The sequence below is a fragment of the Melopsittacus undulatus genome, chromosome 1 (genome assembly GCF_012275295.1).
Source record: "Melopsittacus undulatus isolate bMelUnd1 chromosome 1, bMelUnd1.mat.Z, whole genome shotgun sequence".
In the NCBI taxonomy this organism is placed as follows: Eukaryota; Metazoa; Chordata; class Aves; order Psittaciformes; family Psittaculidae; genus Melopsittacus; species Melopsittacus undulatus.
In genome coordinates this window covers 120,260,507-120,278,583 of record NC_047527.1, presented here as the reverse complement: position 1 = coordinate 120,278,583, position 18,077 = coordinate 120,260,507, and the positions used below count along the sequence as shown (strand labels likewise).

The following is an 18,077-nucleotide window of genomic DNA, read 5'->3' as shown; positions in this document are numbered from 1 at the left end:
GATCAGGTACTATGCACTTGTGTACACACACTCAGAAAAGCAAACATTTGAGGTGTGTCAAGATTATTCTACCTTAAATTGGCCTACTTTATATCACTCATCAGTGTTCTTGGTCCTGTTGTGTCTGGGTGCTGCACTTGCATTCCTACTGAAAGTCACAGACTTCACATCTCTCTCCAAACCTTCTGTAGGATGACACTAGCTGGACCCTGCCCTCCTATCATAAAAGGCTTTAAATCAGCTTTTTCTCAGTGATACAAGAACAAAATCAACATTCATATGCTGTCAGCCAGAATGTGGACTTTAAAATATTTGTCATTGTGCTCTCAGCAAAACAATACATTTTCCCTCAAATGTGATTGAATACTGAAGAATTAATTTTATTAGAATTTTATTTTGGGTTTGGAGCCATGTTGTGATCATAACTGTAATCAGTTGGGCTAGTTTAAATAGCTAGAAACGCTGAAAATTTCTTTTATTGTAGGTAACTGTTGGGTCTGGCTAGAGCATGAATAGTGATGGGGCTCTTGACCTTGGCATAATGGCTGGACTAAGGGATTTGGATGTATCACAGGTGTGGTTGCATTCAGATGTGGTGTAAATAAGGCTGGGATATATGCAGCGTGTGACAGTGTTGGGAAGGTCAATGGGGAAGGGTGGAGAGGGGTGGTGGAGAACAAGTGCAATGGGTGTCCTGTCAGCAAAGTAGGGTGGGTGGGAATGAGGGCTGGTGCTAATGGGGAAAGTGATATGGGAGTAAAATGTGCCTGTGAGAGGGGATGAAGGTGTGCCAGAGAGAGATGGCCACTGTGGGGATGCATAGATGCTGAGACAGCAAAATGTTGCAGCAGTGTGTGGTGGATGGTGGTGACAGTGGCATGCTGCTGAACAGGGAGGGCAGGTACTGCTGGTGTTGCAGAGAAGGCATCTGGTCCTGGTGCAGGCAAAACTTTCAGGTGTTTTGTTAGAAGCTGTTTCTGCACATGCTGCTGGGCTTGCAGCTGCAGTAACCTGTATTTGTCAACTTCCTCTGGTGAAAAGGTGATAGGCTGCTGCACTAAAGGAGGTGAGGTGGATTTACTGTACACTTCAAGGTCATTTACTGTGTCACCATACTTCTGCATAGCATTGTCACAATGAGAGTGTGAACCACCTTCTGCCTGGTTCAAGTCCATGTTTACATCATGTAGTTCTTTGGTCTCTGTTGAATTAGCAACAACAGAGTATCTATTAGAGGAAAAAGCACCAGGGAAATCATTTGGTACTGGGTCACAGCTTTGTATAAAGGGTTGCGCTTCACTAATGAAGAGATTGGATTGTTCCTTTATTGCTGTGTTCCTTTTTATGCTTGAGCTCTTATAGCCTTTTCTTATTTGAATGATGTCTTTAAAAAGACAATGATCATAATCAGTGCCTGTTGAAAGAGCAACATTAGTTATCTCTGACCCTTCAAAATTGTTTTTCTTCACACTGGTTTCCAATGAACTGATTTCATTATGCCCCATGACATTTTCACCTATGCTTAGCAGTTTCTCTGGCAAAGGTAACACTGCAATGTCATCTACTGATGATGAAAATTGAAGAGCAAAGTGACTTTGTGAGTGATCTTTTAATTCTACCCCACAAGTGTTTGAAAATCTTTCTGAGTCATGCATTTGTTCCTGGGTTTTCTTGGACTGCACTCTTTCTAAAAGCAATTTGGCTGTCAGTGACTTTCTTTTTCCACATATGTCTTTTGCCAGGATTTCAGAAGAGCAGGTGGCAAAGTTTTTTGACTGCCTGTTCTCGTTCAGAGATTCATAATGTGCAGTTTCAGCTTTTCCCAGTTCTGTATTAGAACCTCCTGTATCCTCTTTTGTTTTGTTGTCACAGTTGTCAGTCTCTTTAGGGAAGGATCCTGAACTGCTACCTCTTAACATTCTGCTTCTGGAATCTCTGGTGGAACAACTTTTGGAGTTATGGTAGCTTCTACTTCTACTATGCACTTTGCCAAAATGCCGGTGTCTACATCTGCTGTGTTTAGATCTGTCTCTGTGTTGTAAAACTTTATGTCTTGAACATTTTTTATGTTTAATTGTACTCCTCTGTGTACAGTTTCTAGTTCTGTGACTTCTACTACAACAAAGATAATCCTTGTCTGTATCATCAGAAGTGAAAATACATTTGTGCTTTCTGTGTTTACATTTGTGCCTTTCAGCTGTCTTGCCTTTTCCTTTACAACAAAAAAGTGAATTATTTCTGCTGTGATTGTTTGATGCGGGACTCCTGTAGCTCATGCAGCTACTTGTACTGCTAACTGAAGTGTCAGTATAGCTGGAATGTTTGTCAGAGGAGGACTTTGGAGGAGATAGGAATCTCCAGCATCTTGTATAACCTTCACATCCTTCAATTTCTGAATACCTGCTGTTTGAACTGGATTTATAACTAAGGAAACTTCCACTAGAGTCTTTTCCGCTGTCACTTATGTCACTGCTACAGCTGGCCACATCTTGAATGGATCTGCAGTCATTTTGGCTTTCACATTTTGCTTCAGAATAAATTAAATGACGTTTTGCAGCTTTAGATTTTTTAATCCTAGACATAAAAGCAGAAAAAGAAATGCTTTCATTTCTAATGTTCTGTTTTTTTCTTTCACAGCAATGAAAGTGATGCTTTAAAGGTCTCCTCAGTGGTGTTGTATAAAGACTTTTTTCTGTCACATATTCCTTTTGTGAGACATCAAGGTAAGCAGGCACTTTGGGTATATTTTTGTTCAAATAATCTGCAATGCATTTTTGACCATTTTCTTCCATTTCTTTCCCTATGTCTGACTCAGCTTTTTGCTTGGCCTTTCTTGAATTTAGGGAACTTTTCATCTTCTTTGGTTTCAACAACTGATTATCTTGTCCATTTGACATTTGCGTGTGTTTTATTAAACCTGAGGCTTCATTTTCATCTGCAGTCTTATTTATAGAGTGCTCTTTACAGCTTGCTTTGTTTGTTTCATGCTGTTTACCATCTCTGTGATTTAAAGAGAGTCTGAAATCAAAATACAATGGATTACAGCCATATGAAATACAGGGCTCAGTTTTTGTAAACAAAAGTAATTCTGTGGGCCACTGCAGAGCAGTAGTGCCATCTTTGCTCACTACATGAAGGAAAGGCAGTGCCTGGGGCTTAACCTCTTTAGCCATGGTCTCCTTTGGAAGTGTTTCCATATTCCCATTTGTGGTTTCTGACCTTTCCAAAGATCTTTCTCTTTTTACCACTCCAGGACTGTCATTAATGTAGTTTGTGCATGCCAGCTCAGGTGCTGGCTGTTGTGGGAGCTCAGGTAACTGGTCAGGCAGGTGGGCATTCCTGTGCTTGTAGGTGTTTGGCTGTGTACAAAAATTGCTAGCTTGGCATAAAGGTGAAATGAAAGTTTCTAACAATTGCTCAGACTCATTCAATTTGCTTTCTTGCTCTGTCTCTCTAAGTGAACCAGAAAACTCCACATTTGAAAGCTGTATTTTACTTTTGGAAAATGAAGAGTAAGCACTGACCTTTTCTTCTAATTCTCTATCACTAGTTTCATCATTTTCCTTTAACATTTTAAGTTTTGCAGCTACATGACTTGATGTACTGTTATCCAAATCCATTTGGTCTTGTGTAATAGGTGACCCTATATCCAAGCTTGCTTTCACATCCTCCTCTGAATATGTGCCAGAAAGGCAGCTCTCAAGAGCTTGCTTTGTTTTATGGTTGAGGGATTCACTACAATCATTTCCTTCTTCAGAGTTCTCACTGAAGACTGATGCTGAGGACTCGAGCTTCAAAGGGACTTTTTTAGAGAATGAGAAGGACACTCCTGCCCTTTGAGAAGTGTTGGTGCTGTCTGGGAACATTTGAGGGACTTGATTCCCACATACATGCCGTCTTTCAGTAGGGGACTGGTGCCTGCTTATGACAAGCTGCTGTTTCTCTATTATGCTGCTGGAGAAACCATGTCCTTCACTCATGGCCATTCTTTGAGAACTGGCTGTGAACTTGCTGTCCTTGCACAGGAAAATGCTATCTGGTGATTGTTGCTTTTCCATGACTAATCGGGGGGCTTTAAGCAATGATCCACTCCCAGTGATGCTGTAAGAGAATGAATAAACAATAAAGAAAGCTGTATTAATTAACCAAGTTAAGACAGAACTCCCATTTGCCATTACCTGTCTGGTAAAGAAGTGTGTTGTTTGCACTGTTTCAGGGAAAAACTAAGTTTCTAAAGTTTCTAAAGAGTAAATGTGCAGTCTAGGCCCAAGCTTGGGCTTTTATATTTTTATATTTTGCACAGTTTTTCATACTGGAAATTATATAATTTGAAGTCAGCACATGCATAACCTTTTTCAGAGTTATGCCCATATACATGCAGAATAAACAATATTGTCTTCACTGTGAATTTATATCAAGGAGAATCTTGTGTAAGTCTTGGTTTTTTGAGGGGCCACTGCAAAGGAAATCTAGCTTTGTTCAAAATGAGACTTTTCTACCTAGAGCATCTGCAGAGTCAAACACTTAAGCATTCGTCTGGCTTGGGAGGTGGAGTATGTATGATTTTTTAAAGAGTAGATTTTTATTTTACCTTTATGTTATTCCAAAATAATTTTTTGTGAGGTATTCAGAGAGATAGTATGCTAAAACTGTTACCAAACATTGGTGGAAAAAGGACATTGGTGGATTTCCATCAATATTAATGACAAGTTCAGTGCTCTCATTATCAATCAATATTTAACTTACTTTGCCATATTTTCTCTTTCTGTATTCTACATCCATCAATTACAGTTTTCCTCTTTCCCAGAGTCTCAGATTTTAAATCTGAGGTTTTGTTTCCTTGTACTTTTAAAAAAAAATCCACCTGAGAAGGCCTTAACAAACATAGTAAACCATTGATTTCTTGCAATAGATAATTAACCGAGACTGGAATGACTGCTGCCATTTTAAATTAGAGATAAGACATATACAGCTACCATACAAATGTTATTCCAAGTAATATTTTAAGCATGCATTTCATTAGACTAATTATCTACATTTGCTATCAATTCAGTACACTACTGTACACTTAGATGAAAAAATTTTGGAACCAGCTTCAGTAAAGAATTTGATTAAAAAATTAGAAAATAGTTTAAGTAAATTATGACAGCCAGAGTCTGCATAACAGCTATCTATAATAGGCTAGAATGTTTTAAAATGCTGTAAAGATGCATTGATCTTCAGCAGTAGGAACAACGTAAAGACTCCCTAGAGTAGGGTCAACTTGGAGTATGAGAATATATATACATTTATGAGAGTATATTTGGATTTGCCACGTTTTGCTTCAGGAGATAAAAATTCAACCCTATTTCTACATAAGAAGAAATTATCTCTTTGAGAAGGCTCTTTGAAAAAAGATAATTTTCAAAGTTTCCTTGGAACAGGAAAACAAAGCTGTATTTTCAGTTTTTCTGTGCATGAGATTAACAATAGTTTCGTTGTCCAATTGTATTAACCTTTTGTAAGAAACTCTGTTGGAACTTGAGACACAGTACTCAGGGATAATAGCAATTGTGTATGTATGTGTAGACTTTTGCTTAGAAAGGCTAAATTTCTTTCTTGCCTGAGCATCTGGGAATGCTACCCCTCTGCCAAGATCATGGTTTTCAGCCACCTCTGAACCTAGTAGTCATTACAAAGGGGAATAGCAAGCACTGTCTTTCCAGGCTCTTTGTAAAGAATTACGGACTCCTGGCTCTTTTTAAAGACAACCCCTTTATTTTCCTCCCCATCTTACCCTGCATTTTCTATTATCACTGACCTTATTGATCTATCTGAGACTACATCTTCAAGTGTGTGGGCATAAAGGCATTTTCCAATAGGCAGTTACATTTCTTTCAGTGAATTTATATGAAAATGGAGTAGTAACCATTAAAGTGACACATTAGCACTAAACTGTTATATTTGAGCAGATTACTCAAATGCAATTACGTAGGCTAAAATGAATGTATAATAAACTCTGAATGTTACTATTTCCAGGGTACAGTAAGTTTGATATGAGTTTTAAAGGATGCCAGTTTAATTATCTACTTAACTCATTACAGTTGTAGATAACATAAATAATTTGTCTAGTGGCAATCTATTCTAATGAAACAATCAGCGTCATTAAACTAAGGAGATTTTTCGAATGTAAAGGTTTCTTAGTGCAAACATGGTACTGTATCTAGATATTTATCAATAGAGCAAACAATATTGCATAAACTTAACTCAGTTAATTATTTGTTTTTCATTCATATGATGATACTTCCATTACTCTACAGAGATAATGCGAGAATAATATCAGTATACTAAAAGTAGTGAAAATTATTCACAAAATAAATACAGATGCTCAAAAAGTGTGTTTCTCCTCTCCTGTTCCCTTGCTATCAAATGAGAAAACAGCTATACTAGTCTATTCAGGTCAGTTTGAGCAAGGTAAAATAGTGATATTATAAAAACATCTTAACTCAGTTCAGAAGAGAAGAAAATAACTAGCTACAGGAGAGAAAAACACAATTTGAAAATAGCAAGTAATTAATCCAGGGCTTTCAATTTTATGGTTTACAGAGCAGCAACATTTGGAGTTGAGGACAGCTGACAACAGGTTACAGCATACACAATCTCAGTACATTACACAGTGTGGAAGCAAAAACATGGAATTTTTTTCTGGGACTGGGGAAAGAGGGCATTAAAGCATAATGTAAATAAAAATACTTGCCATTCTGACTGCTTCCGTAACTCTGCAAGCTGGTGGAGCCGCCTGAGTGCTTTTTCCTGTTTCTTCTCATCTTTCCATGACTTTGAAGCCACATTTCGAGCAAATTCCCTTTGTTTTAAATCTTTCAACCTCTGTTTGAAAAGAATAAAAAGAGGGGATTAAATATGTGCACAGCAGATGCATTTCTTCTTACTCAGTATATTTCTTTTGGTGAAGCTAGTAGGTAAATGAAGAGTAAAATATACTTAAAATGCTGTTACCCTAAGAAGAGATTGAAAATGTTATGTTTGCCTAACAAAACAACATGATTGGGCCATTGCTATTTAGCTGATACATATGATGACCAATAGCTTTTCAGTTTCTTATTAATACACAAATCTTTGTTGTGTACAAATACATATACAAAATTAAACTTCATTTAATGTAGTCAAAATTTTCACATTTAACACAATCAGTTGGAATTAAATCCATAGGCATTATACTGGGATAAAGCTGAGCTCACATGTATAATATATTTTACAGGTCTATATACTTGCACATGTGAGCATGGATGTTTGTGTGTTTCTATGTAGATTTTGTAGCTTTCTAAGGCTTCTTTTTATTTTTTCTTTCCCAAAGGAGAAAACTACTCTCTGAAACATTTGATCAGGAAACTCTTTCATGGTTATTTTCACAATATCTTTTTACCTCCTTGAATGTCTAGAAATCAGGTAATTCCTGTTGAAGGGAGCAAAATTATTTCCCTTTATTACATTTCTTATTACCTGCGTTTGCACTGCTGATTATATAAGGAAAAGCAAAGGAGATGACACAAACCAAAGTGTCAAAAACATCCACTGCAAAAAAAAAAGTGGGGTTAACTTGCCTTTGTGTTCATTGCAATCTCTCGGACTTAGCAGGTCATGTCCAATCTTACAAATTCCCTGTTCAGGTCAATGCTTCCATGCTCCATGACAGAAATGCCTTCCTCCCTTCACCATCTCGCAAGTGCTGGGGTATTTGGGAAAGGCAGGTTTACAAGCCAGAAGGAAGCTCTGAATGTACTTCAGACAGATGCCCAAACTGGACAGTTTGAGGACCAGGACTAACAACTACACTTCTTCATCCACTTGCCACTTGATCTGGAGCTGGCCCTGTGCTCCTCCATGAAATTTAGAACTATAGTATCAACACCAAGAAATGCTAAATTTTCCATATAGTATAGAGAGCTGGTTTTGCAAGCTAGACTTGACTAAAGGGGTAGAGCAGCTGACGTCATCTACCTGGACTTAGGCAAAATGTTCAACACTGTCCCGCATGACATCCTTGCCTCTAAATTGGAGTGACATCAGTCTGATAGATGGACCACTTGGTAGATAAAGAAATGGCTGGATGGCAGCACACAAAGAGTTTTGGTTAATGGCTCAATATCTGGTTGGAGACCAGTAACAAGTGGTGTCCCTCAGGGATCAGTGCTGGGACCGGTCTTGTTCAACATCTCTGTCACTGACATGGACAGTGGGATTAAGTGCACCCTCAGCAAGTTTGCCAATGGCACGAAACTGTGTGGTTCTATTGATACGCTGGAAGGAAGGAATGCCATCCAGAGGGACCTTGACACGCTTGTGAGGTGGGCTGATGCCGACCTCATGAAGTTTAACCATGTCAAGTTCAAGGTCCTACACCTGGGTCAGAGCAATCCCAGGCACAGCTACAGGTTGGGCAGAGAAGAGATTCAGAGCAGCCCTGTGGAGAAGGACTTGGGGGTGTTGGTCAGTGAGAAAGTTAACATGAGCCAGCTTCAGTGTGCGCTTGCAGCCCAGAAAGCCAACTGTATCCTGGGCTGCATCAAAAGGAGCGTGACCAGCAGGTCGAAGGAGGCAATCCTGTCCCTCTACTCTGCTCTTGTGAGACCTCACTTGGAATATTGTGTGCAGTTCTGGTGTCCTCGACATAGGAAGGACATGGAGCTGTTGGAACAAGTCCAGAAGAGGGCCATGAGGATGACCAGGAGACTGGAGCACCTCCTGTATGAAGACAGGCTCTTGGTGCCTCTTAAAATTTTAACCTTATTCATCAGAAATATTTAGTCAAATCTGTATGTTTCTCCAGAAAGTTTCTATCAGCTCCAACAATGCTTCAGTGCACTGGGCTCTGAAACCTCAAAGTTCTCTTTAAAGCACTTAGGCTTCAGTTCCTTGGAAAGAAGTGATTGATTCACTACAATTTTAGTCTTGTCCCTTTTTCCTGTCCCTTAGATGCCCTCTCTCTCAGTTTACTTGCCCCTTTCCAGGCCAGTCATGTAGTGCTCCATTCCCTCAACCTCATTCCCTGCAATTTACAGCAAAATGGATGAATGTAAGAAAATGTCACTTTTTGGTATAAGCAAGGAGCTTTTAAAATAATACATTCAAGCCAAAGCTGTAAATGAAATCAAATAATCTTCCCAGAATGAACTCTCACTTTCTGTCACTTAAATAATATTTATAAGACTGTAGAGGTATTCAAGAACTAAAGATCCTATCCTCCATAGACAAACATAGGTAGTCTTGAGTCTTATTAACATCTTCAATGTGACGAAAGGGCAAAGAAACACATTTGAGAAATGTACTTTAGTACCGCTTGCTATGTTTTAGCTGTCACTGTGAGCTGTTCAGTATCACACATAAAGCACTCATGAGGAAAAACAGAAACAGTTTCTACCTGTCAAGGAAACAAAGAACAATGTGAAAGCTAGTACTATGGTGTGTAGGTACTGCAAAATAATGCCATTTCACTTCTTTGACAGTTAGGATGATAATCAACAAAGCAAATGGACTGACACTAAGAATAGAAGTTCTAGCAGTATTTTTTTCTCTCTAATGGCATACAGCATGTGTCAAGGTAGTAGAGAAAAGAATAAAGAAAAAAGTAGGAAAGCATAGCGGAGGACTCATCAGCTGGAGATGAGGTCCAGGAAATCAAATGCATCTGCAGTCTGAGCAGAGAAAGGGCTCTCCCTGCACATCACCTCATCAGAACAGAAAAAGCTTCACTGCCAGAGCTGCAGTTAGGAATTGTAATGAAATTTGTCAGCTATGTTGGATAGACCATGGGACTGCCTGCTGAACCTGCAAAGCCATAGTTTTCTTCACTAATAACTTGTGCCAGACTCCTGACAGGCGCACAAATATTTTCTGCAGGTGGTGCACAACAGCATGCAACTGAGCGGGTACCTGAATGACAACCCTAAGCTCAGCAGGTGTGCCTGAAAATTAATATTGCTTAACATGGCAATTGGATTTTTCATGTAATTAGGTACTTAACTGGGCATCTAAATACAGACACGTGTAATAAATTATGATTTATTTAATAGAAATCTTGTGTTCTGTCCTTCACCTGCTACAAATATAACTGCCATGGAGTGATATTCTATTTCTTTGACTCATGTTCCATTCTTTATCTGGATTTTATGCACATGTGCATGTGGACATTGCCATACCTAAAAGTAACCCATCTCATTTTTAGAAACACCCACATAGAATATTAAAAGACTATTTAAAAAAAAAGAAAATAATATTCACTGTATGGAAGGATTTACTTATACAACCAGGTCTGACTCATGCTGGCTTCTCTGTGCAAGACCCACTCAAAAACTGCTGAATCTATTCTATTCCTCCTGAACTCTGGTATGAATCACTAGGAGAGCCAAATGAGTTAATAGAGCTGCATCTTCACTACCTACTTTCGCTAGATATGAAATATCAGTGGTTAAATGCCTGTACTCTAGCAATTTGTGCCTATTCTTTTTTAGTTTGGTTTTTTTTTTTAATTTATTATTTTATCGTGGCCAATATTTTCTTTTCACTGACCTGCGATAATCTCTACCATACTCACTGCTGTCTGCATTTGCAGTAATGAGATTACTTTCTCTCCAGACTTGTGATCCTATTTCTTGTTGTGCAGATGAACCTTTCTTTGGATTGCTATCCATCTGATCAAATTTAGATGTTTACAGTAGTTGCTTAGGTTTTCTTTACAACCACTGGAAAGAAATAAGCACTTCTAGGGACCTAATCACCTCTTCTTATAGCAGCTGTATGAAACAAGAGAGGTAAAGTGAGATGTAAATGCACCTCCTTCTTTTCATTGTGTACAGAGGGTATTAAAAGTGGCTATCTATCTCAATTATTAAGGGATGGTTTTCTAAGAAGATAACGTAGCTGGCAGACGAAGTAGCTCTTCACCATTGCACACAGCATGGCCAACAAAGAGGAGCTGGAAGTTGCCATGTTGCTAGAAAGCTAAGACCTAGTTATCATTACTGAAACTTGGTGGGATAAATCCCAAGACTGAAGTACAGCTATCAATGGCTACAGGCTGTTCAAAAGGGACAGATGAGGAGGAAAAGGTGAAGTTGCCCTCTGTATCAAGAGATGGATAGAGTGCAAAGAGCTGTCTCTGAAGAACAGCCACAAGAAAGTTGAAAGCATGTGGGTAAGAATTAGAGACCAAGGCAACAAAAGGAACCTTGTGGCCCCCCGATCAAGGGGAGCCTGCTGATGAAGCCTTCTTACTCCAGCTACAGGAAGCAGCATGCTTGCAGGCTCTTGTTCTGCTAGGGAACTTCAACCACCCTGATATCTGCTGGGAAAGTGGCACAGTGAGCTGTAGTCAATCCAGGAGATTCCTGGAATGCACTGTGGATAACTTCTCATGCCAGGTAACAGACAGTCATACCACAGGGGTTACAATACTGGACCTGTTGGTCACCAATGCAAGTGAACTAAGTAGTGATTTCAAGAGTGGAGGCTGTCTGGGCAGCATGCAGTGGTGATCGTACAGTGATGGAATTCACAGTCCTAAGGTATATGGGTAAGGTGAAGAGTACAGTCAGGACCCTGAATTTTAGTAAAGCAAAATTGCAGCTGTTCAAGCAGTCGGTCAACAGGACCCCCTGAGAAACTGCCCTCAGGGACAAGGGAGCAGAATTGAGCTGACAGACCTTTAAGGATGCTTACCACAGAGCGTAGGAGCTCTCCATCCCCAGGTGTAAAATATGGAAAGGTGACGGATGTGGCTGAGTCCAGAGCTACTGGTGGAACTAAAGGGCAAGAAGGAAATGCACAAGCAGTGAAAGCAGGGATAGGTATCCTTGGAAGACTATAGGAATGTTGCCCAGTTTTGTAGGGGTGGGGTCAGGATGACCAAGGCATGCCTAGAGTTTAACCTTGAAAGGGATGCAAAGAATAATAACAATAATAATAAAAACAAAGAATAATACACATGCTTCTACATGCATATCAGCCAGAAAATGAAGGTCAAAGAAAGTGTACCCCCTGCAGTGAACAAGACTGGCAAACTGGTAACAGTGGACAAGGAGAAAGCTGAGGAACTCAACAAATTTTTTGCCTCTATCTTCATTGGCAACCTCTCTTCCCACAGCTCTTGGATGGATGGACTGGAAGACAAGAACTGAAAGAGCAAAGTCTCTCCCCACTGTAAAAGAAGATCAAGTTCATGACCACCTGAGGAACCTGAACATACGTAAGTCTATGGGACCTGATGAGGTGCATCAGAGAGTCCTGAGAGAACTTGCTGATGTAGTTGTCAAGACACTCTCCATGATATTTGAAAACTTATGGCTGTCCGGTGAATCCCTGGAAAAAAGGAAACATTGCATCCATTTTCAAAAAGGACAAAAAGGAGGACCTTGGGAATTACTGACCTATAAGCCACACCTCTGTGCCTGGGAAGGTCATGGGACAGATCTTCCTAGGCTAAGGCACATGGAGGTCAGGGTGCTGATTTGACAAAGCCATCATGGCTTCACCAAGGAAAGGTCCTACTCCTTCTGTGATGGAGTGCCTGTGCCAGTGGAGAAGGGAAAAGCTACTGTGTCATCTATCTGGACTTCTCTAAGGCCTTTGACATGGCCCCCCACAACATCCTTCTCTCTATAGATCTAACAGAGGTTCTTAACGTAACTACATAGATGCTGGGGCAAAGAACTGTTGCTGCAAGAACACTGAAAAGAAAATATTCTTCTTATTCACAGTAACTGCATCAATGTAAATAGATAGAAGGTTGGGTAAAAAAGCCATTTTTCCATGCATTAATTTAGAAAACAGCAGGATAGTATGAATTAAATGATTTTTTTCCACTTAAATTTAGATTTTTTATTCCAAAGTATCATTCACAATGCGTTCTCCAAAATATCCATCATTTTGTAATGCATTGCAGCCCCAGGCAAAAATGTAGTAGACACGTCTGCTTTCTTGGGTATATGTCTCCTGTCATATTTAGAGAGCCTTCTCTGAGTTTAAGTCCATGAAATAATGTGAGCGTTTGAGTGCCCGAGTGGCTTTACAGATGGATTTCCACTTTGCTGAAAAGCTCCTTAATTAAGTTGTAAAAAAATTCACCACGGAAGGGTTAAACGAGGAAAGAAAGGAATATGAATTTCAGTAATCATTCCCTTGCCTGTAACCCTAACACTGGAACCAATTACATTATTTGCAAAACTAATTCATACTGCAAACCATCGAATGAGAATGCTAGTTACTAGAAAACGTAATTAGACTTCATGTTTAAAGCTTATGGTATTAGCTGCCTAAGTGAAAGGGAGGAAACAACAGAGAAGGAATTTGTTTTTACTATGGTAAATAAAATCCTAAAAGTAATTTGGAAAGGCTGTTACATAAAGGATTTAAGCATGAGATGAGAAGCTCAAAAACTAGCTGATACATTTCACATATAAATAGCTACAGATCACTTTGAAGTGTGTGATAGTAATAATTTTTTGCAGTGGCTTATATTATAGTCAGTCTTAACAGATTCAGTATTCTAAGTGGGACTGAATGGGAAGACAGAATGAAAATATGCTGGTAAGACTGGGTTAGGGAATGAGATGATAGCAGGAGAGGGGAGAAGTCAGTTTTCAGACATGCCCTAGAGAATCCACCTGTCAGTGAATGAGGTGTTGATTAGAGATTCAATCAGAATAAATTACAGGTAGCTCTTTGGAGGGCTTGTTTACACATATTTTCATTGAAACTCCTCTAAGGTTGTATAGAAAGATAGTCTGATCTAGTGCAATGGGTCTTCATGCCAGAAAGCCTCATGACCTACTAGTGCTTACCTGTGTCTTTTCCGTGGGAGCTTCTTACTGTTCAACCAGTTCTGCAAGTATTCCTGCTAAGTAAACTGATTTCATCAATTGCTGGATGCAAGTACATCCATTTGTGCTTATTATAATCCCCAAAGTTAAAACAGATGGGTTTCATGGGGGCCATTTCCATAGGAGAGAGGACAGAACAGACACTTTGTGTCTCGTTTGAAGGCTATCCGTGGATCTAGCATACACTCCACCTGACCACCCATATTTATATAAATTCCAATAAACTTATTGTCATATGCCCCAACAAGCTTGCTGCACACTGTATAATTTCATCAGACATATCTAGTGCTGATTCGGAATACGTAGTAACTTGCCTATGAAAAGCAACACATTTGAATGATAAGAAATTTGGGTCAGGGACTGTATTTTCACTGCATATCCATATATTACCTTGCTCATTGGGCTGTTGGGCTCTCTTTCTTTGCCAGAGGATAAAAATCAAAATCTCATACATTTTATTTCTTTTTCTCCTTAATTTAAGAAGCTTAAAGAGAAGAAAATGATTTTACAGATCCTGTGCAAGACTGGCTCCTTTCCATATTTTCAGTACTTCTCATAATCTTATTTTAAAGATATTTAAGTCTTTTCTACATCTTTTTGAAGCTTGTGGCACCACTTTGTTTTTCTTTGTTTTAACTGTAGTGGGTGGAATACAAAATCACCCACATTTTAAGAAAGAAAAAAGATGAGAGTCTGAGTTATCCAAGGATTCAACAGGTGAGTTCAAAGTCTGGCATCAAACTTTCTTCAATGTGGTCATTAGACTTTCAGAATAAGAAAAATAATAGTAGATATAATAATAATAGAGAGTGCTTCCCATAGACATACTTCTTATGAAAAAGGTATCTCTACCATTATTTTACAAAAAAAGAAATGAGGGCAGAAAATTGAGTGACTTCTGAAAAAAACAGGGAGGAGGCTGAATTAGCACTAACAGATATATGTTTCATAACTACATCTAACTCTTTTTAAGCCCATTGAAACAAGAGGAAAGATGCAAGACATCTGAATTAAGCCTAAGTTTGATACATGTGGTGTAATCAGTTTTCACTTCATAACTATGGTAGTTCTCAGGGAGAGATAAAGCATAAATGATAAACCTATTACAAACTATTGTGCTATGTCTATAGCTTTACATAAAGGAAAACTGAACCAGCAGACCATTATACAGTGACTTTGAAGTGCTGTGCTGGAGAACAAGTTCACCACTAAAAAGAGTAATTTTAATACATACTTGAGATAAATGTAGTGTTGATTATAGGTACCACTCACTGCACTTCAGATGAAAAGGTATCATCAAGCCAAATAATGAAAAATAGTATATGCATGAAGATTATTAAAGGAAGCTATAAGCAGAAGCCTTGTTTAAAATCTCAAGGAAGTAAAATATTGTGAGGTTTCTTTTTCTAATAGGGTACAATGGCTATCCATGAAAATAATCTTGAGTTGGTTTGGGGTTTTTTTGTTTTGTTTGTTTGTTGGGGTTGGTTTTTTGGGGTTGTGATGTTTTGTTTTGGTTTTTTTTATGTTGTTTTTATTCAGTCAAAACCAAAATATTATTTCTCTTAAAGCTGCTCAAATTAGACTATCTCTTCTGGAGCAGGAGAGTTAAAGGTCACCAGGAATCTAGCAACAATACTATAATAAAATGCCTGCTTAAATTAAAGGAGGTTTATGACATTTCCTTGCAGTTTTTGTCAATAAGAAAAGGCCAGAAAAGACTTTTGTAATCACCTGATCATAACTTTTCAGTAACACAAGACAAAGACATTCTGATTTGCTGTTTTATCAGATATATTAATAAAATCAAGTTAACTCTGACAAGATCTTTTTTAGATAAACCACACAAAAAAATTAATTACATTATCATTCTTTAATACTTTCTGGAGTCCTGTATCAGTCATGCCAGTATTTTCCCTGGCACTAATGTCACAATGACAGATTTTCTTGTTTATTCTTTTAAATCTCAGCATGGCATTATCTAGCCTGTAGCGCACCTTCCTCTGGTGATGAGACCTATTAAAAGTCAGCATTAGTAACCAGGAGTGTTTATGGCTCTTTCCTAATAGTTAATAGTTGGTCACCTGAATATGCTGATACAAAAATATTTAGATGATGTTGTTTAATAACCTCACCTATTGGTAGAGTGTTACTTCTCCATCATCATAAACGTAGATGTGAGTAAATAAACTGGCTTTACCTCAAGTACAGAACAGAAATCTGTGTTGAACAGTCCTGTTTACATCACTGCTAGCAAGCAATTAATTTCTGTTTGGAGCAGAAGATTCTTTATGTCCTCAATATACTTTCAGAAACCTCCTTGGCCTCACCTCTGATGACTGCAGACTTTCCTTTTGCCTTTTTTTACTTCCATCACTTTTTTTCTAATTTCTTCACTTCTGATTTATGATCTTTACAGTCTGTTTTTCCTTTCTCTATTATAAATGTAAGCCACAGAGAATTGACTTTCCTTCTAAATGAGATTAGCTGCTTATAACCTATTTGGTCTTTTTCAGTTGTGGGATTTGAGTTCTTAAACCATCTGCCAAGTGCTCTTTAAAATTTCCTAGGTCCCTCTCACGTCTTTCCATTTGAATTCCTCCTCCCAGTCCACTTGGCAAGCTCATTCACCTTTATGAAACTAGATTTCTTAGAGAAGCGTATGTTACAGTTTGATATTTATACAAATATATGCAAATATTTTGCTTTTTTAATTTCCTGTATGCTTGTGTTGATTATCATACTGCTAATAACATACAGATTAAAGATCAGCTTTTTAGAGACCCATAATGTGGATGAAGTATTTTTATGCTATTCTTGACAAGAGGCAGGCCCACAGAGGCAGCAAATTCAAATGGATGATCCGTTAATTTTAATTTCTTGATGCATGCTACTGGAGTAGCAGTTTATGTTTTAGTCTGTGGTTTATTTACAGTAGGAGATGAGCAGATGTCCCATTTTTTTCCAGGGTAATTCACTCCTGCAATAGCCTGGTTTAGCCTTTGATTATCAGAGACAATTTTCTTAGTAAATTTTACTGATTTAAAAAAAATGTTATTTGGATTATATGTTTTTTCTTTCATTAAATTCTTTTCCAGATTTGCCTCACATTATTATTGTGTGGTCTCCTTTGACTTTAGTGTCCTTTCTTCCCTCTATGTGGCTTACCCATTTCTTTTTCCAGTTCAGCAGCATTTCCCTCTGAAATAACAAAAGCAATAAGGTGCTTCCTAAGCAAATTCAGTGTGTCATGAAAAAAGATGACCAAGCTGTGCACAGCGAATGATGTCCTAATTTTCCAGTTTATAAAGACAAAGATATTTTGGCCTATCTAGCACCCTTTTTATTGCCATGTGCTTAAAGTGTTATTTATTTGCAATTTGTTATTTGTATTTGGTCCCCTTAAATATGTTGTATGGCAATCTGCAGTGCCTGAGGCCTTTACTAAGAGAGGGAGCTAAAGCAAGCACATGGTCAAGATATGCAGTTCAGCCCACTGGTGTATAACGTAACACCGAGCTGCAACTTCACACCCTCCAATTGTGATTCCATGATGTAAAATTATGAATGTCTTTCAAGAAACTGCTCCCTGGAAAGAGGGTAAAAATGAGCATGATGCACTTTTGTTTGCTTCTCTTATTCCCTTGTAATTTGTGGAGCTATGAGAGGTTCTTGCCCATGCTCCAGACTATGTCTGTATTCACTCTTACATCAAATGATAACATAAACACACATCTAATTTTTTCATGCATACATGGACATTTTAATATTATAAAGCTGATCTAACATTCTCAGCTTCAGAATTATTTTATGTCACTTCTCAAATAGTTTACTGCCACTTGACAAAAACAACCATTTAAGCAAGCTTTAGTCTAATACTCCATTCCAGGAAACTTATTCCTGTAAAATTTGAAGTTGACCATTTATTTATATTGTGGCTTCTTACAAGAAAAAAAGAAAGATCATGAGTTTCTGTACTCAAACAGAATAACAATCCTTTTATAATATGCATTAGCATAAATAAAATATGGTGATAGTGACTTTATATTCTTTGGACTAGGGGACTTAAAACAATAATGTAAATTATTCTGGGCACAAGAATAAGTAGGGCAACTGGGCCATAAATTATCATTTAGTTTTTCCAGGTTTTTCCAGGTATTATTTACTTTTAGAAAGGTTTTGCTTTTATAAAACATTGTGTTC

General features: G+C 38.2%; 1 protein-coding gene across 1 annotated transcript in view; it reads right to left on the bottom strand.

Moving 5' to 3' along the window:
• Window positions 1-440: 440 nt before the first annotated feature.
• Window positions 441-18,077, bottom strand: part of ZNF804B (zinc finger protein 804B) — a 229,780-nt gene continuing 212,143 nt past the window's right edge. Inside the window, exons 3-4 of the mRNA XM_034067063.1 lie at window positions 6,737-6,867; window positions 441-4,101 (exon numbers count right to left, since the gene is read on the bottom strand). Coding sequence (XP_033922954.1) covers window positions 441-4,101; window positions 6,737-6,867 — 3,792 coding nt within the window. The remainder of the gene's footprint in view (window positions 4,102-6,736; window positions 6,868-18,077) is intronic.